We start from the raw sequence: 14,847 nt of genomic DNA on the forward strand, positions 1-14,847 counted from the left end.
CAGGTGCTGATACGTATTCACACCTATTTAGTAGTTATTTTAGTAACTCTAAACAAGTACGATAATTTTCCATTATCACGATGGTCTTTTGGATGTAATTCAGGGTGTAGTGACGATTACACACGAAGTGATATCGGTATATAATGACAAAAGATCATTATATGGATGTTGTTTTCGACATATATATACGGACTATTTTGTTATAAAGGGAAACTCACCAACACATTGTGTTGACCGTTATTTTAATATGCTTTTCAGGTAAATAAATGAAGTATTGAAGCTTCGCGAAGAGTGCGGGAAAATAGCAGCGTGTGTTTGAATGAAAAATGTTGACTTTATGTTGAAATTGCAGTTTGAATAATAATTGTGTAATATGACACGTGTAATGACTCTGATGGTTAAATAAAGTTCAACATTCATTAGAAATCTATTGTTAAATGTGATTGGCTGAAACAGCATCTGTCACCACCCGAAAGACTTGGTCAAAGTCTTCCGCTGTTTAAATTAAGGTTTTCGGGGTGTGACGGAAAAGGCGAAGGTAGAACATGTTTTAGTGTGTTGAGTTTAAAATCAAATGTGTGAAGAGATATTGGGGAAAAGAAGTATGCAAGCTTTTCTAATGCGGCTGGTGTTTTATTCAATGGCACACTTTACTGGATGATAAGGGATCAAAATGATCGTTATTCTATTGCATCTTACGACTTATCTTTAGAGAAATTTAAAAAGATCCCTCTACCCGTCAAAAGATATGTAGGTTACAACCTGGGAATTATGAAAGAATGCCGGTGCGTATTTGGAAATTTTTATGGTGAAGATGTATGGTTGTTGAAAAAGTACAGTGTAAAAGAGTCGTGGGTGCTGATGAAGATTCGGGATGATGATGAGATGGAATATGATACTGTACACTTTTTGAGATTTGGATTGCGCAAGGGTGATGACGCGTCATGGTTTTACCGTGCTTCAGAATATCCGTGTTAGGAATGTATGGCTGCACCTTTATATGTGGAGAGTCTTGTATCTCCACATTATAATGCAAGAGTAGAGCCTCAGCCTTAAGAGTAATTCATATTATTTAACCCCAAAATTTTTTTTTTTAAATTTGAATTTTCACTGTGAATTTTATATATAACACAAACCGAACTACATATGGATAATGGGTAAGCGAGCAACAAGCTGCGCCGCTATCCCCTTTTGAATCGCAAAGCCTATTCTACTAAATATAAATCCTTGGTTCCTCGGGCTCTGCGAGTCACTGTGGACCACCTTCTGCACCCGCTCCAAGAAGCGAACCGCCTCGGGAGCTAGGGATCCAAAAGTGTCGAAGGAAAATGGAATGAACACGTGCTGATTCTTCAAACACAATGTCTCATGCTTAGCAAACTTCCTAGACTCCGCTCTCAAAACCGCATGTCCCGGTACGAAGCCACTGTCTCTCAGCCCCACCAACGGGGACACCCCAGTGAGGTCAACACACGCATGCTTACCCCCTGCCCAGCCAAACACAAGAACATCCGCAGGACGCAGGGTAGATCTTCCCTCACGCGGATCAGTCAAAAAGTTAACAGGTGCCTATTTCTTGGCTGAGATCCCGGCACGTCTAAGCACATCCCATAACACATCTCTAACCAAGTCATGACGATATTTGAATCCCGGCAATTCCTTACAGTGAAGGGCATGCTCACCGAATCTATCCAAACAGCAGCTCCTCTGTTTTTTCTTTTTTCATTTTTTAGTAATGAAATTAGGGTTTCAATGTCAGAGGTTGTTGATGACGATGTGCTTGAGCGGATACTGATACAATTGGATGCTAAGGACCTGAATCGTTGCAAGAGAGTTTGTAAGTCATGGCATTCTTTAATCACAAGTCCTTGTTTCGTTAAACGTCATCTGAACCTTACTTATAACAAAGATCACCACAACAATCAACTTGCCCATAGAAGAGTTCGTTTATTCAAACCTCGTGATCTAATTATTAGTTATCTTCATCTTGTTGGCTCTTCCAATGGCCTCGTTTGAATTTTCTATGTTGTTAATTCTAAGCTTATAGTAGGCAACCCGTTAACTAGAGAGGTAAGACAACTCACATATCCCACCACCGGTTTACCGTTATGTTGGGGTTTTGGTTATGATTCATCCACAGATGATTACAAGGTCATTCTAGGGGTTCGGAAAGGCGAGAATAAAACATGTTTTCGGATATTGAGTTTGAAATCAAATGCCTGGAGAGTTGTTGGAGAAGCCAAGTACAACTGGTTTTATCATTCGGCTGGTGTCTTATGCAATGGCGCACTTCACTGGCTTGTAGGAGATCAAAATGATAATAATAATAATAATAATAATAATAATAATAATAATGCACGTCGCTGGCTTGTAGGAGATCAAAATGATAATGATAATAATAATAATAAAGTAATTTTATCTTATGATTTATCTACAGAGGAGTTTAAAGAACTCCCCCTACCTGATGAAGATTATATAGGTGATAGACTAGGAATTATAAAAGAATGTCTGTGCTCGTATGGATATTTTTTTAATGATGGTGTATGGTTGATGAAAAAGTACAATGTAAAGGAATCGTGGGAACGGATAAACATCCGGCACGGTGATGAGATCAAGCATGATATTGTACACACTTTGATATTGGGTTTATCCAAGGATGATGACGCCTCATGGTTTTACTGTGCTTCAGAACATCTCTGTTGGGAGAATATGAATGCCCCTGTATTCGTGGAGAGCCTTGTGTCTCCCCATGACAATGCAAGAGGACCGCCAAGGTCGGTTTTCTATTTCAAATTTATATTTTATTAATTATTCTTGGTGACTTTTGATTATTTTTTTTACCATAATTTGTTAATTATCTTCTTGTTATGTCCTTCAGCTTTTGGACCAAATGTCTTAGTTGGATGTGGTTATCTCTTGTTGCGGTATGTATGAACCTATCTTGTGGTTTCTAAACTTGTTCCACTATTGGGAACCTGTAAATAAAAAGAAGTGAATTCTCTTATGAAGGGTTTGAATCAAATACAAATAAAATTAGCGTGCCAATTACTCTACTTGGTTCTCACAATTAGCATGCTAATTAATTTCGTTTGTACGTTAACTTTGCCCCTCTTATGAAATTCTTTTCTTATAATATAGAGATTATTGGAGTTGATTTTGTAATTAGCGGTCACTATTCACTTGTACCATAATATTTTCCATTCACTCACTTCAGTCTCTTTTTTTTATAATGTTTCAGTTCATGAGAGGCGATCCTGCAACGGTATTTATTTATGCTTTTGTCTGGCTACTTTCTATTATTATCTTGTCCTTGGTAGCTGATGTTTCAGAACAAAAGAGTGATTGATGGAAAAAGGAGATTGTCTATACTTTCAACTTGCTAACCTTCTTGCTAGTATCTTGACTTCGATGAAAAAAAGTGAATGTTCATACTTTCATCTTAATTTAGTTTTAACCAATGTTGGTTTTATGTCGAATTGTTGATCAGGATGATTAGATTTACATGGGATGTTTCTGAATGAGATTGTAATAGTCAGCAGTGTCCTTTTGAAGCTAGTCATTGTTGTTTATGAATGAATGTCTAGATGATCTACTTTAGAAGTTAGAACTAATTATATGCAAAATAATAAGAATTGAAGTTTGTTCTACTTGATCATGCATTCATGCCTAATCATCTCGATCTACATATTCACCTATGCTTGAATCTTGTGGTTTTCGGTCCATGTGTCTTATCCAAGACGTCTCATAGTGAGTGCTCGAGCCGACCTCTAAAGACGGTTGCTTCTGTTGCGGATGTAAGATATTCAGAAAATTCTTGAGGTAAATTTTAAGGATGTTTGTCAAAGAACTAATAAATATCGCTCAAAAACATAAACACAATAAATTCAGTTTGATAGCCAAAAATATATAATTCCAAAATTAACATCTTTGATTAGATTATGGACTATGACTCATTACAATTATTATATAATATGGATTATGATTTTGTATAATTAGAGATTAACTTAAACTTCTAGTCAGATAATAAAATAAAACTAAAATGTTATCTACTATCTAATTAGCTTTCAAAATATAAATACAACTAACTTAATTTATCATGATTGACTTAATTAATTAACCAAATTCCATAACTACAAACCGACCCAACCCGACATTGTCTTGTGTTCGAGAGGGAATTACGTCCAACGGTTTGGACATGTGTTCTCGGCATGATTGTGTGATTCAATGCATCTGAATCATTGAATCAGATCAGAAGTTGCTTAAATCACAAAGGAAAATTTCCCAGTAACCTCATCCTATTAGTTTTCGTTAAACGCTTATTTGTACTTACACCCAAATTTGTTAACTCAAGAATGTATAACATAGTTCCTTTAATAAAAGTAAATTAAGCTGAGCATAAAAATGATTAACCAAATTATAACCAAAAAACTGACATAATTGAACCAAAGAAACCGAATAACCAATGTTTTTTTATTTTTTTAAGCGAAGTTTGGAACCGATTTAACCAAACCGAGTATAACTTCTTTTACCAAAATTATTAATGGGCCTAAAATTAAGTAAATAGAAAACGGACGTTAATGAGCTAGCGTAAACGGACGTTCACAAATATAAATGAACGAACGAGACATGTATTCATGTTTGTGTATGTAGTTAAATCAACAAAAAAGAATTGTTAATGCCATTTTGTTTATTAAATAAACCGACATAAACACAGGTTTAAATTTAAATATTTAAACGGAATCCCGATGATAAGGCCAAACGTAGGCGAGGGTTGGGGGCGAAATGGGGCGAGGAAGGGCTAGAACACCGCTCCCCGGGCGATAATTGGGCGAAAAGGGGCGGGGGCGGGGTTTACTTGTCGCCGGTTAGAGAAGAAAATAATAGTATTATATTAATATGACCGTTGTAAAACGGTCAAATGTTTAAAAAAAATAATTTAAACAATATATATATATATATAAACATACATCTTTTTCTCCATTTCATATCCATTTCATACACAATTCATACCCAAATTCTTCAAAAAATTTAGCAAAATGAATCCTACAAACAACCCGAACCAACCGACACTCGTGGAACTCGCCGCTACAATGAGAGAAATCATCAAAAAAACAAAAAAAATGTGTCGAGGAACTCAACGATGCCATGAAAGAAACCAACAAATAACACGAAAAGATTGCCCAAATGTTGGAATTGCGGGAAATGAGTGAAGAATACGAATCCCTAAAAGCGGTCGGGTTACACGAAGAGGCTGTATTATTGCAACGACAACGAATTGAAAAAATGCGAGAATATTATGGATATTAGTTTTTTTTAGTTATGTTTTTTAATATTTTTAGTTATGTGTTTTTTTTTTAATTTTAATGCATTATTAGTTATATTTTTTTAATTTTTTTGTATTTCTTTTTAATTTTAATGTATTTTTATTTAATTATTTTAATAAATTGGTTTTTATTTAATTAGTTTAATTATAAAAAGAAAATAATAAAAAAAGACACTGTGGGCCCAACTTGTAGCCCCTACACCATTACACCCCAAAAACAAATTTCCACCCTCCATGGTGACTGGGCGCCACGTGCCACAATTCGCCCCCAATTGTAGCCCCTCCACTACACATGGCCTAAGAGAAAAATACGCGGGAGATGATTGCTCATATTATTTATATCCAGAATCCAGATCCAAAAAATTAGCAAAATTAGTTCATACTTAAGGATATGATTAACTGATTGATTGAGAACCATAATTACCTTACCACGCCAACAATTTCTGTCAGGGTTTCAAGTACTTTCAATGGCAGAGGTTGTTGATAATGATGTAGTTGAACAAATACTGATACGGTTGGATGCCAAGGATCTGAATCGTTACAAGCGCGTGTGCAAGTCATGGCGTTCTTTAATCACAAGTCCTCGCTTCGTTAAACGTCATCTTAACCTTAGTTATAACAAAGATCAGCACAACAATAAACTTGGTCATAGAAGAGTTGGTGTGTTCGAAAATCCTTATTTCACTAATCCTGTTCTTCGTGGTTCTTCCAATGGCCTTGTTTGTATTGAATGTTCTATTACTAAGCTTATAGTAGGCAATCCGTTGACTAGAGAGATTAGAAAACTACCACGTCGCCCTTACATCGTCTTATTTGACGCATGTTGGGGTTTTGGCTATGATTCATCCAGAGATGATTATAAGGTTATTGTAAGGGCCCGGAAAGGCGACGATAGAACATGTTTTAGTGTGTTGAGTTTAAAATCAAATGTGTGGAGAGATATTGGGGAAAAGAAGTATGCAAGCTTTTCTAATGCGGCTGGTGTTTTATTCAATGGTGCACTTTACTGGATGATAAGGGATCAAAATGATCGTTATTCTATTGCATCTTACGACTTATCTTTAGAGAAATTTAAAGAGATCCCTCTACCCGTCAAAAGATATATAGGTTACAACCTGGGAATTATGAAAGAATGCATGTGCGTATTTGGAAATTTTTATGCTGACGACAGGGCCGGCTTCGAGAAAGCAAAAAAAGTTTTGGGCCGAAGGCGAAAATTTTTTTGGGCCTTAAGTAAAAGGAATATTTTGTTGGGTTTAAACAATTTAATTTTTATATGAGTTTACTTGTTTATATTTTGGGTTGTGTAAAAAGTTTTTGTATAAAAATAGGATTAAAAATGTCTTAAATGAGACTAGAGCCCATAACCTTTTGGTTAGGAGTAACACCCTTTGCCACTAGACCAAGTTAATGGTTATGTAATTAAGTTTAATCATTAAATATACATATTGTATTTTTATAAAATACATATATATATATTTTTTTAAATCAGGCCTAAAGGGGTGTCGGGCCTGTGGCCGTCGACCACCCCGCCACCCCACAAGGCCGGTCTTGGCTGACGATGTATGGTTGTTGAAAAAGTACAGTGTAAAAGAGTCGTGGGAGCTGATGAAGTTTCGGGACGAGGATGAGATGGAATATGATACTATAGACCTTTTGAGATTTGGATTGCGCAAGGGTGATGACGCGTCATGGTTTTACCATGCTTCAGAATATCCGTGTTGGGAATGTATGGCTGCACCTTTATATGTGGAGAGGCTTGTATCTCCACATTATAATGCAAGAGTAGAGCCTCAGCCTTAAGGTGGAATCTATTTCATATTTTATTTTTTCTTTGATCACATAGTTACTAATTATCGTCTTGGTATGCCCTTCAGCTTCCGGACCAAATGCCTTAGTTTGATGCCGCTACGTCATGTTGTGGTACCAATCTATATATCCTTTTGCATCTTTTGAAAGATTATTTTCAGGAATTTGTGCTTTATGGTTTCTTATATTCATTTGAAAATTCTTGTAAATGATGTTCGGCTTTTACTCACTTCCTTATTTAATGTTACAGGCAACGAGGGAAGATCCGGGACCAATAGCCAGCCGCATTTTGATGAAAAAAGTGATTGTTTTTACTTTTGTGCTTCTGTTTTGCTGTCTTTAGTCTTTGATGAAGAAAAAAAATGGTTGTCTTACTTCTATCTTATTTTAGTTTTAACCTTAAATTTTCAGTTTATGTTGACTTCTTGATAATTATTAAATTTATATGGATCAGTGTGCATAAAAAGCTTCTTATATATACTAGCAACACATGCATCTTGTTACATTTACTCATTTAGCATGTCTCTTGGTTGATTTTGTGACAAGCCTATGGTGTCTGGCCTGCAGTCACAAATCACTATAACAGTGTGCGGTGCGGTGTATATTGTGTTGTTATTCAGTTCCTTCCATTGGTGAGATGACTTTCCATAAGTCATTTGTGGCCTTTAGATTAGTTACTAATTTTGGTTATGTTGAAAATGAGTAGGAAATGCCCGTTTCCGAGGGTGTGCATGGGCCGGTTTTGTACTCAACTCAAACAACAAACAAGAATTCTGTTTAGGCTTTTTTGGTTTTCGTTTCTTAATAATGGGTTTGGGTTTTTCGGTTTTTGACATTTGGGCTGGAAAGTTTTGAACCTTAATAATATTGCTTAATAATGTTGTTTCCGTGTTTTGTTATGATGAACTATGCTATCTTTAATTTGCTAGAGATGAACTTTAAATCTATTGATGAAGACAGTTTGATGATTAATGTTACCTTTTCTCATGTTATTTAACCTTCTTTTTTTTTCAACGGCTACACACACATTTATCCCTACTACTAGTAAACTACTCCAAGAGATCATCCAGAGTGGTACTTGTGTAGAGATGTGAAAGAAATTATTCCTACTTGCATGTCCATCATATATAAATCATTTACCAAAATTCTGCCTTAATACCATGGATTTTTCCTTCTAAAGGTGCTGCGAGATGGTTTTCATTAGATGACACATTCGACGATATACATCTAAATCAGAGTTCAAGAATTACCCTCACTACAAGTCTAGCTTAAGGTGCCAACCCATGGCAGGCCGACTACATTCTTTTACTATGCTGATTTCCGCTTCCATGTTCACCACGAATCTATCATTTTACAACTATTTTGTCCGAATATTCCGTTATGGCTTTGATCACCAAGTACTAAAATTACACCTTTAGTCCAGTTGTTTGTCCGCAAACATGTTTGGTCCTTGAAAAGTCTGTATTACCTTTACTATTTAAGTATTAAAGAAAAATAAAGGGTAAAAAAAATATAATGCCCAAGGGCGTGTTCGTTTCACATAATTCGTGAAAATTCACAGGAATTGGAATTAAATCCCATGACATGACGTGTTCGTTTAGTTGGAATTGGAATCTTAATTTCATTTTGCTGCGTTCGGTTCAAAGAATTGAAATTGGAATCCAATTCTTTCAAATTCTTTTAAATTAAGGAATTCCAAATCCTTCCAAAATGTGGAGGAATTCAATGAAATTCGTTTGAATCTTTTATCGAGTTTTTTTTTAAAACAAGGTTAACGAATAAAACATTTTAGTTTTTTTACTTTTTTTGGTTTTTATTTATATTTTAAGTTATGAATTTCTTATTACTATTTTCGAATACTTTTTTGAGGGGTTTTTAATCTTTATAGAAAACTCATAAAAAATTCAATAAATAAATCATAAAGCAAAGTATAAATAAAAAACAAAAAATCTAAAAAAATAAAATTTTTTCACCATTATCCTTTTTAAAATTAAAAAAAAATCGATTCCTATTTATTTTTCAAACGAACGCATTAAGAATGTAATTGGATTTCAAGTCCCTAAAATTCTAATTCCTATTGAAATGTTTAGACTCCAAATCCTATGTAAATTCCAATTCTAATTCCATTATGTGTAATGAACACGCCCAAAAAGTTTTAATGTTTAACTTTCTTTGCTCGATTGTTATATGCGTGAACGAGTTATGATTGCGACCTATAAAAAACCCCTGAAATCTGGAAATGTATAACAGACATCGCACGGCGCACACAGAAACACATGAACAGGTGCAACACGGTGTTGCCAACACCGTACCAAACAAAATCCAACTTCAAACCAAAAGAAAAGTGCATTCAATGTGCGATGTGAAAACAAAGATTCGAGTGTACGTTCGACGCATCAAAACAAGCAAAACCCGAGTTTTCTAGCACTTTCCAGCTTCTAGGAACGGTGCACAAACTCATTGGATAACCTCAGAAAGTCATTTCACAATAAACAGAAACCCTAGGTAACTTACAAAACCTTCAAATGAAGCATGTAAAATGTAAAACAAACACCTAACTTGCTGCCTGATCTCTCTTCTCAACAGTTAAATGTTTAAAATTTTAAAATTAAACACAACCCCGTATGCTCCTTATTCTTTTCAAGATAACAAATCACATTCACATCCTGCAACATCTTAAAGAATCACATAAAAAAGGGGGGTGGGTGTATAAAAAGACTGTTTCTTTTGGCTTCAAAGATTACCTATAAAGTTTTAAAATTTCTAATCAAGCATCAAGAAGACTGAACCACGAGCTTCTGTAGATGCTCAAAGAATACTTGAAGGTTGACATCATCAGTGAAAATAACATCCATTCCAGGTGACCCTTCATTGTTGTATGTTGCTGAAGGGTTTAACTTGGCCAATAAGAAACGAGCCTGATATATAACATATGATCCGAATCCAAAATTAGAAACAATATTATACCTTAAACGGTCTACTTAAATTATTCGAGATATTTTAATGCAAACAGTAGGCCTATAAACGAACCGTATGGAGCTTATTCGTGTTCGATCATTTAACTTAACCAAATGAACGATCGAACACGAACGAAGTTTTCTTGTTTGCTTGTTAAGAAAATGAAGATGTCTGTTTATGTTTATTCATTAGCAAAGCATAAACGACAGGTTCAAGTAAACAAACAATCATAGCTGAACATAGATGAACGGGCATAACTGAGCTATAAACAATTAAAAGTAAATGTGAACAACACTGTGTTGGGCAAAACGTTATTAAAACTAGACTAACTGTAATGAGCCTAAAAAAATTTACATAAATGAACGTAACAAACAAACTTTAACATAACATAAATGAACAAATATAAAAGAATTTAAATGAACAAATGTTCGCGAACATAAATGAACGAATGACACATGTGTTCATGTTCGTTCGTTTAACTAAATGAACAATAAAATTTGTGTTCATGTTCGTTTAACATAAACGAACTTCCCACGGAACTTTCAGTTAGATGACAGGCCTACAAATTATTAAATTCTAAAAAACAAGCTAAATTGTTTTCTTAACAATTGGGACAGCTTACTTTCAATGATAGTGCTTAGAATCATATAATACATGATCTTTTTTTATGTGAAAACAAGACCATTCGGATACGCTAAACAACCTCCTTAACTGTTTTATTAAAAACATGAGATGATTTAATTTGATACATTATATTCGTTATATCATTCAAAATAATTTTAGCTCATCTCAAAATCAACATATATTGAAATATACAATACAAATGAGATTAGTGATGACCTGAGAACCATGTTGATCACACACCACCAATCTTGGAACCGGAAACCGATCACATATAATCATTTCAGCATCATCATGTGGTGCTTGCAATAACTGAGCAAATGCCTGCAAAAAATGAAAACAAAAACATAAACAAAATTGACAATCTGATAAATTAATAAGTGAAGTGAATAAAAACATACCTGGTGTTCTGGTTGATTCTGGTAGCCCATATTCCTCCATTGTGCAATTGTCATACCATGAAAAATAACTACACTAAAATAAGCATCTAGTAAAAGGATTCTATCAGCTGAAATTGATGCCACGTCAAGCAATGCAGGAGAAGGTAATGAATTAAACGAATATGATATTAATGACGGTTGAATCATAACAACTGCATTTGTTATACTCTCACGATTAAGCATCATGCGGAAATAAGCAGTCTCATCTGGACTATTATTAAACACCTACCATAAAATAATAAATAAATTAAATATTAAAAGTGTAGAATGAGAGCTTGAAATATTAAACGTATGCATTAAATTAATATTTACCTGAACAAATTGTGATCTTCTGAGATTGAACATAAACTGAGGGAACAACGAAAAACTAGGATTCAATGCAAATGAAGACGGGTCGTCTTTTCGGTAGTCACCGAATTTAGAACAGAGTCGAATGAGGGTTCTATCTAGCCACCTTGTGGCATCAAATGATTCCTGTAATTATTATAAACACATTAAAAATAATATAAAATGAAATAAATGGTAATATTGTATTTTAGTACCTCCATTTCCATTTTATAAGAAGTTAATCTAGCCATTACAACAGCAGCAGTCTCTTGATCAAAACCTTGTATTAGTTCCTGTCAATAATAATATTAAATGACAAAACTACCCTTGAAACCAAACTTACACAAAATTATCAGAAACGTTTATTATTTTACCTCTGATAGAACAGAAGTTTCTAACCATCTTCTAGTAATGGTGGTAACTCGCATCTTTGATTCTCCATCAACACTCAGGTAACTGTCTCGATTGTGATATTTAATAAATATTAATCACACAAAATAAAGACACAAAAAAAATATGTAATTTATTACCTTGTAACAGTCTGTATAAACAAGTGTGGATTTACATTTCCTGAAGCATCTGACTTGTCACTTGATGATATGTCAAAGAAAACAGTCAAACACGTGTTTTTGTCTAGTCCACATAACTTCCAAGCTGTGGTATTTCCCTGCCCGATCACTGTGCCCGCAACAGAAGGTCCCTTCTGTTAACCAATCAAAAGAAACAAAAAATTAACTTAAAACATATTAGGTCAAACACTAGCTTAAAAACGAGTAGAAAGTCAACCAATGTATGTTTTTTAAATATACGAAACTATACTATAGTTGAAAATAATACAATTTTTACATTATATTTGAACAAGCAATCGTTTTTATAAAACTTTTGGGCAAAAGTGTACCAGATCAACCCAACATGAAATCTTGCAACTTGTTAAGCATTTTAACTCAATATCTGGTTTGACCCGTTACCCAACCCGTCTGCAGATAGTCAATAATGTTAAACTTAAGACAAGATTCAGTAAATTGACCTTTTCCAAGGACGCACAAGGTCCAATGATCCCTTGAATCTTAATATCCTTTGAACAATTGATCTCAAGCATGCCACTGAAAGTAAAAGGCAGTGAACATTTTTATAAAATACAAATACTTTATTAAAATATGTAGAGTTCAGATTTTTAAGCATGAAACTAATACTCACTTGTGAGCGAGACCAAGAGATTCCTCCCCCTTCTCAAATACCCGTCTGAACGAGTCCTTAAAAACCGAATGCCCAAAACTTTCAGCCAAAACAACAAGCCCACCAGTTTTCTCTATAACAACTTTCATCTCTGCAACCCCAACCTATAATACACACGACACTAAAATAACAAACTATAACAATATTACTAAAAATGATGATCAGAATCTAGTAATGAGTTATGAACCTGATCAAGTGCAGAAGCAAAAAGGTCCAACACATGACCTTGGCCGACCATTTGATTTGAAAGTTCTTCATAAAACTGAACCGCCTTCCTAAAATAAGGTGCTGCATCCTTATCCAAATCTTTATGTGAACGCACCGGATCCGATAGATCTTTCGATACAATCTAAAAACATAAACAAAAAACCAACACACACTTATATTCATAATTATCATCAACATATTTACACAAAGATAAACATTATATTCAGTTATTCACAAAGCTTACCGAACCAGGGCCTTCAGTGCACGGACCACCAACCAATGCCACAATTCTAGCACCAGTACCAGCCATACAAGCCCCTAACAAACCCGCTGCAACACTCAACGCAACGCCAGTGCACCTTAAAGATCTATTACCCGGCGCAACCGGCCATTGATCCCTACCTAATTCCTCTAAAAGCTGAAATTTTTTTATACCTCGATTAGTAACAAAATTGCTCATTTTTAGATAGAAATCATATGATAATATGATTAAGCAACAACGTACCGAATGAATAATGTAAGCACCTTCGGAAGCGGGCAAGAAAAACCTCGACGCACCAGGATTCAACCCACCGGGACCACCCTGCACCGCACCTTTCTGAAACCCTTGACCCGGCCCACCGCCTCTCCTACCACCACCAACACCAACACCACTACCCAACCGATCCAAAACCTGATCTTTACTCATCTCCTTCGACCCACGGAACACGTAAACCTTCGACATATCCGAATACCCCAACTCATGCACCTGCACCTGGGTCCCAAACGACACAAACCCCACCAAAGCATTCTCCGGTAAAAACTCAAGCGCCTGTTGTAACGCCGATCTAGCAAACCCTAACTCCTCTTCAATCATACACGTATCAAGCACAAACAAATACACATTCGGGTTCGGGTTAGAATTCAAATTCAAATTCAAATTCGGGTCAAGACCCGAATTGGGGAAATTGTATTCGATGGTGGTGTATTGCGGGTAAAGCTCAGCGGGGACGTTGGTTTCTGATATGCCGGAAAAGTGATGTGGAAAGTGGTTACGTTGGAAGCAGAACGGGCAGATCCAGATTAAGGCTTGGAAATCGACACGGCAAAATGGGTTGAGGATGGACGAGCAGGTTTTGCAACGGAGGGGTGCGTAAGGGTTGGTGGGAATGTGGGGGTGGGGTCGGATCGGAGAGATGGAGGCGGCGAATGGGACGACGCATTTGCTGGCTTCGACTTTGGTGCGGGGCCAGGCGTTCCAGGTCATCCGCACGCCGTCGAGGCCTTCTGGGTCCGTCGAGGCCATCTCCGTCGACATGATGGTTGATGGTGGTTGAATTGGACGGAAGAAATGGAATGATGGCCTGGATCTAGGTGTTAAGGGATTGGATCGGAGATGATGGTTATGTTATTATGTGCGTGCGACAAAGGTTAGATGAAACAGTTGGATTGTTGTTTTTGGGTTAGTATATTTTATTCGGCATTTTTGGTTATCTTTTTCTTTCATTTCTTACGACAGTTTTGTTTTTTTTAATGTTTCATTTTTGTTTTTGTTTTTGTTTTTTTAAATTGTTATTAGGATCACTAAGTGCGAAGCTTAGACTAAATACATCGAGCGGGTCGGACTCAAAATGTATACAAAATTTCATAAAAGAAGGGGGCCGGACTTAAATTTTCGACAAAAAGCTGTTAAATTTACACTACGTATAAAAAGTATGAGCCGGAAATTGCTAAATTTTACACTAAGTATAAAAATTTTCTGACGGAAACAGATAAAGTTACACTAATACGTAAAAAACAGTGGGTCAGGACCACCTCGGGCCCTAAGCAACCATCACCACTGATCACTGACAGACTCGATCATCTCTGTTGTACTCTTATATGAAATCCTATTATAGGTAAGAAAACCTCTTGGCATAACTTGTCATTAGGTGTCTCACGTTAACT

General features: G+C 35.7%; 2 protein-coding genes across 2 annotated transcripts; one reads left to right on the forward strand and one right to left on the reverse strand.

Annotated features, from left to right (window-relative positions):
• Positions 1-5,790: 5,790 nt before the first annotated feature.
• LOC143534255 (F-box/kelch-repeat protein At3g06240-like) lies at positions 5,791-6,671 on the forward strand. Its single transcript, XM_077028787.1, has 2 exons — positions 5,791-6,430; positions 6,655-6,671. The coding sequence occupies exons 1-2, from the start codon at positions 5,791-5,793 to the stop codon at positions 6,669-6,671; spliced, it is 657 nt and encodes a 218-aa protein (XP_076884902.1).
• A 2,768-nt stretch (positions 6,672-9,439) lies between these two features.
• Positions 9,440-14,280, reverse strand: LOC143534224 (protein transport protein SEC23 F-like). The gene is made up of 12 exons (XM_077028763.1): positions 13,427-14,280; positions 13,166-13,339; positions 12,902-13,063; positions 12,676-12,818; positions 12,506-12,581; positions 12,009-12,181; positions 11,853-11,934; positions 11,694-11,771; positions 11,464-11,625; positions 11,113-11,376; positions 10,931-11,035; positions 9,440-10,050 (listed from the first exon to the last, which is right to left on the reverse strand). The coding sequence occupies exons 1-12, from the start codon at positions 14,216-14,218 to the stop codon at positions 9,907-9,909; spliced, it is 2,355 nt and encodes a 784-aa protein (XP_076884878.1). The 5' UTR covers positions 14,219-14,280; the 3' UTR covers positions 9,440-9,906.
• Positions 14,281-14,847: the final 567 nt, after the last annotated feature.

Source organism: Bidens hawaiensis, unplaced genomic scaffold (assembly GCF_021521415.1).
Source record: "Bidens hawaiensis isolate Kalapana, Puna unplaced genomic scaffold, B.hawaiensis_p1.1 tig00010124_1, whole genome shotgun sequence".
In the NCBI taxonomy this organism is placed as follows: domain Eukaryota; kingdom Viridiplantae; phylum Streptophyta; class Magnoliopsida; order Asterales; family Asteraceae; genus Bidens; species Bidens hawaiensis.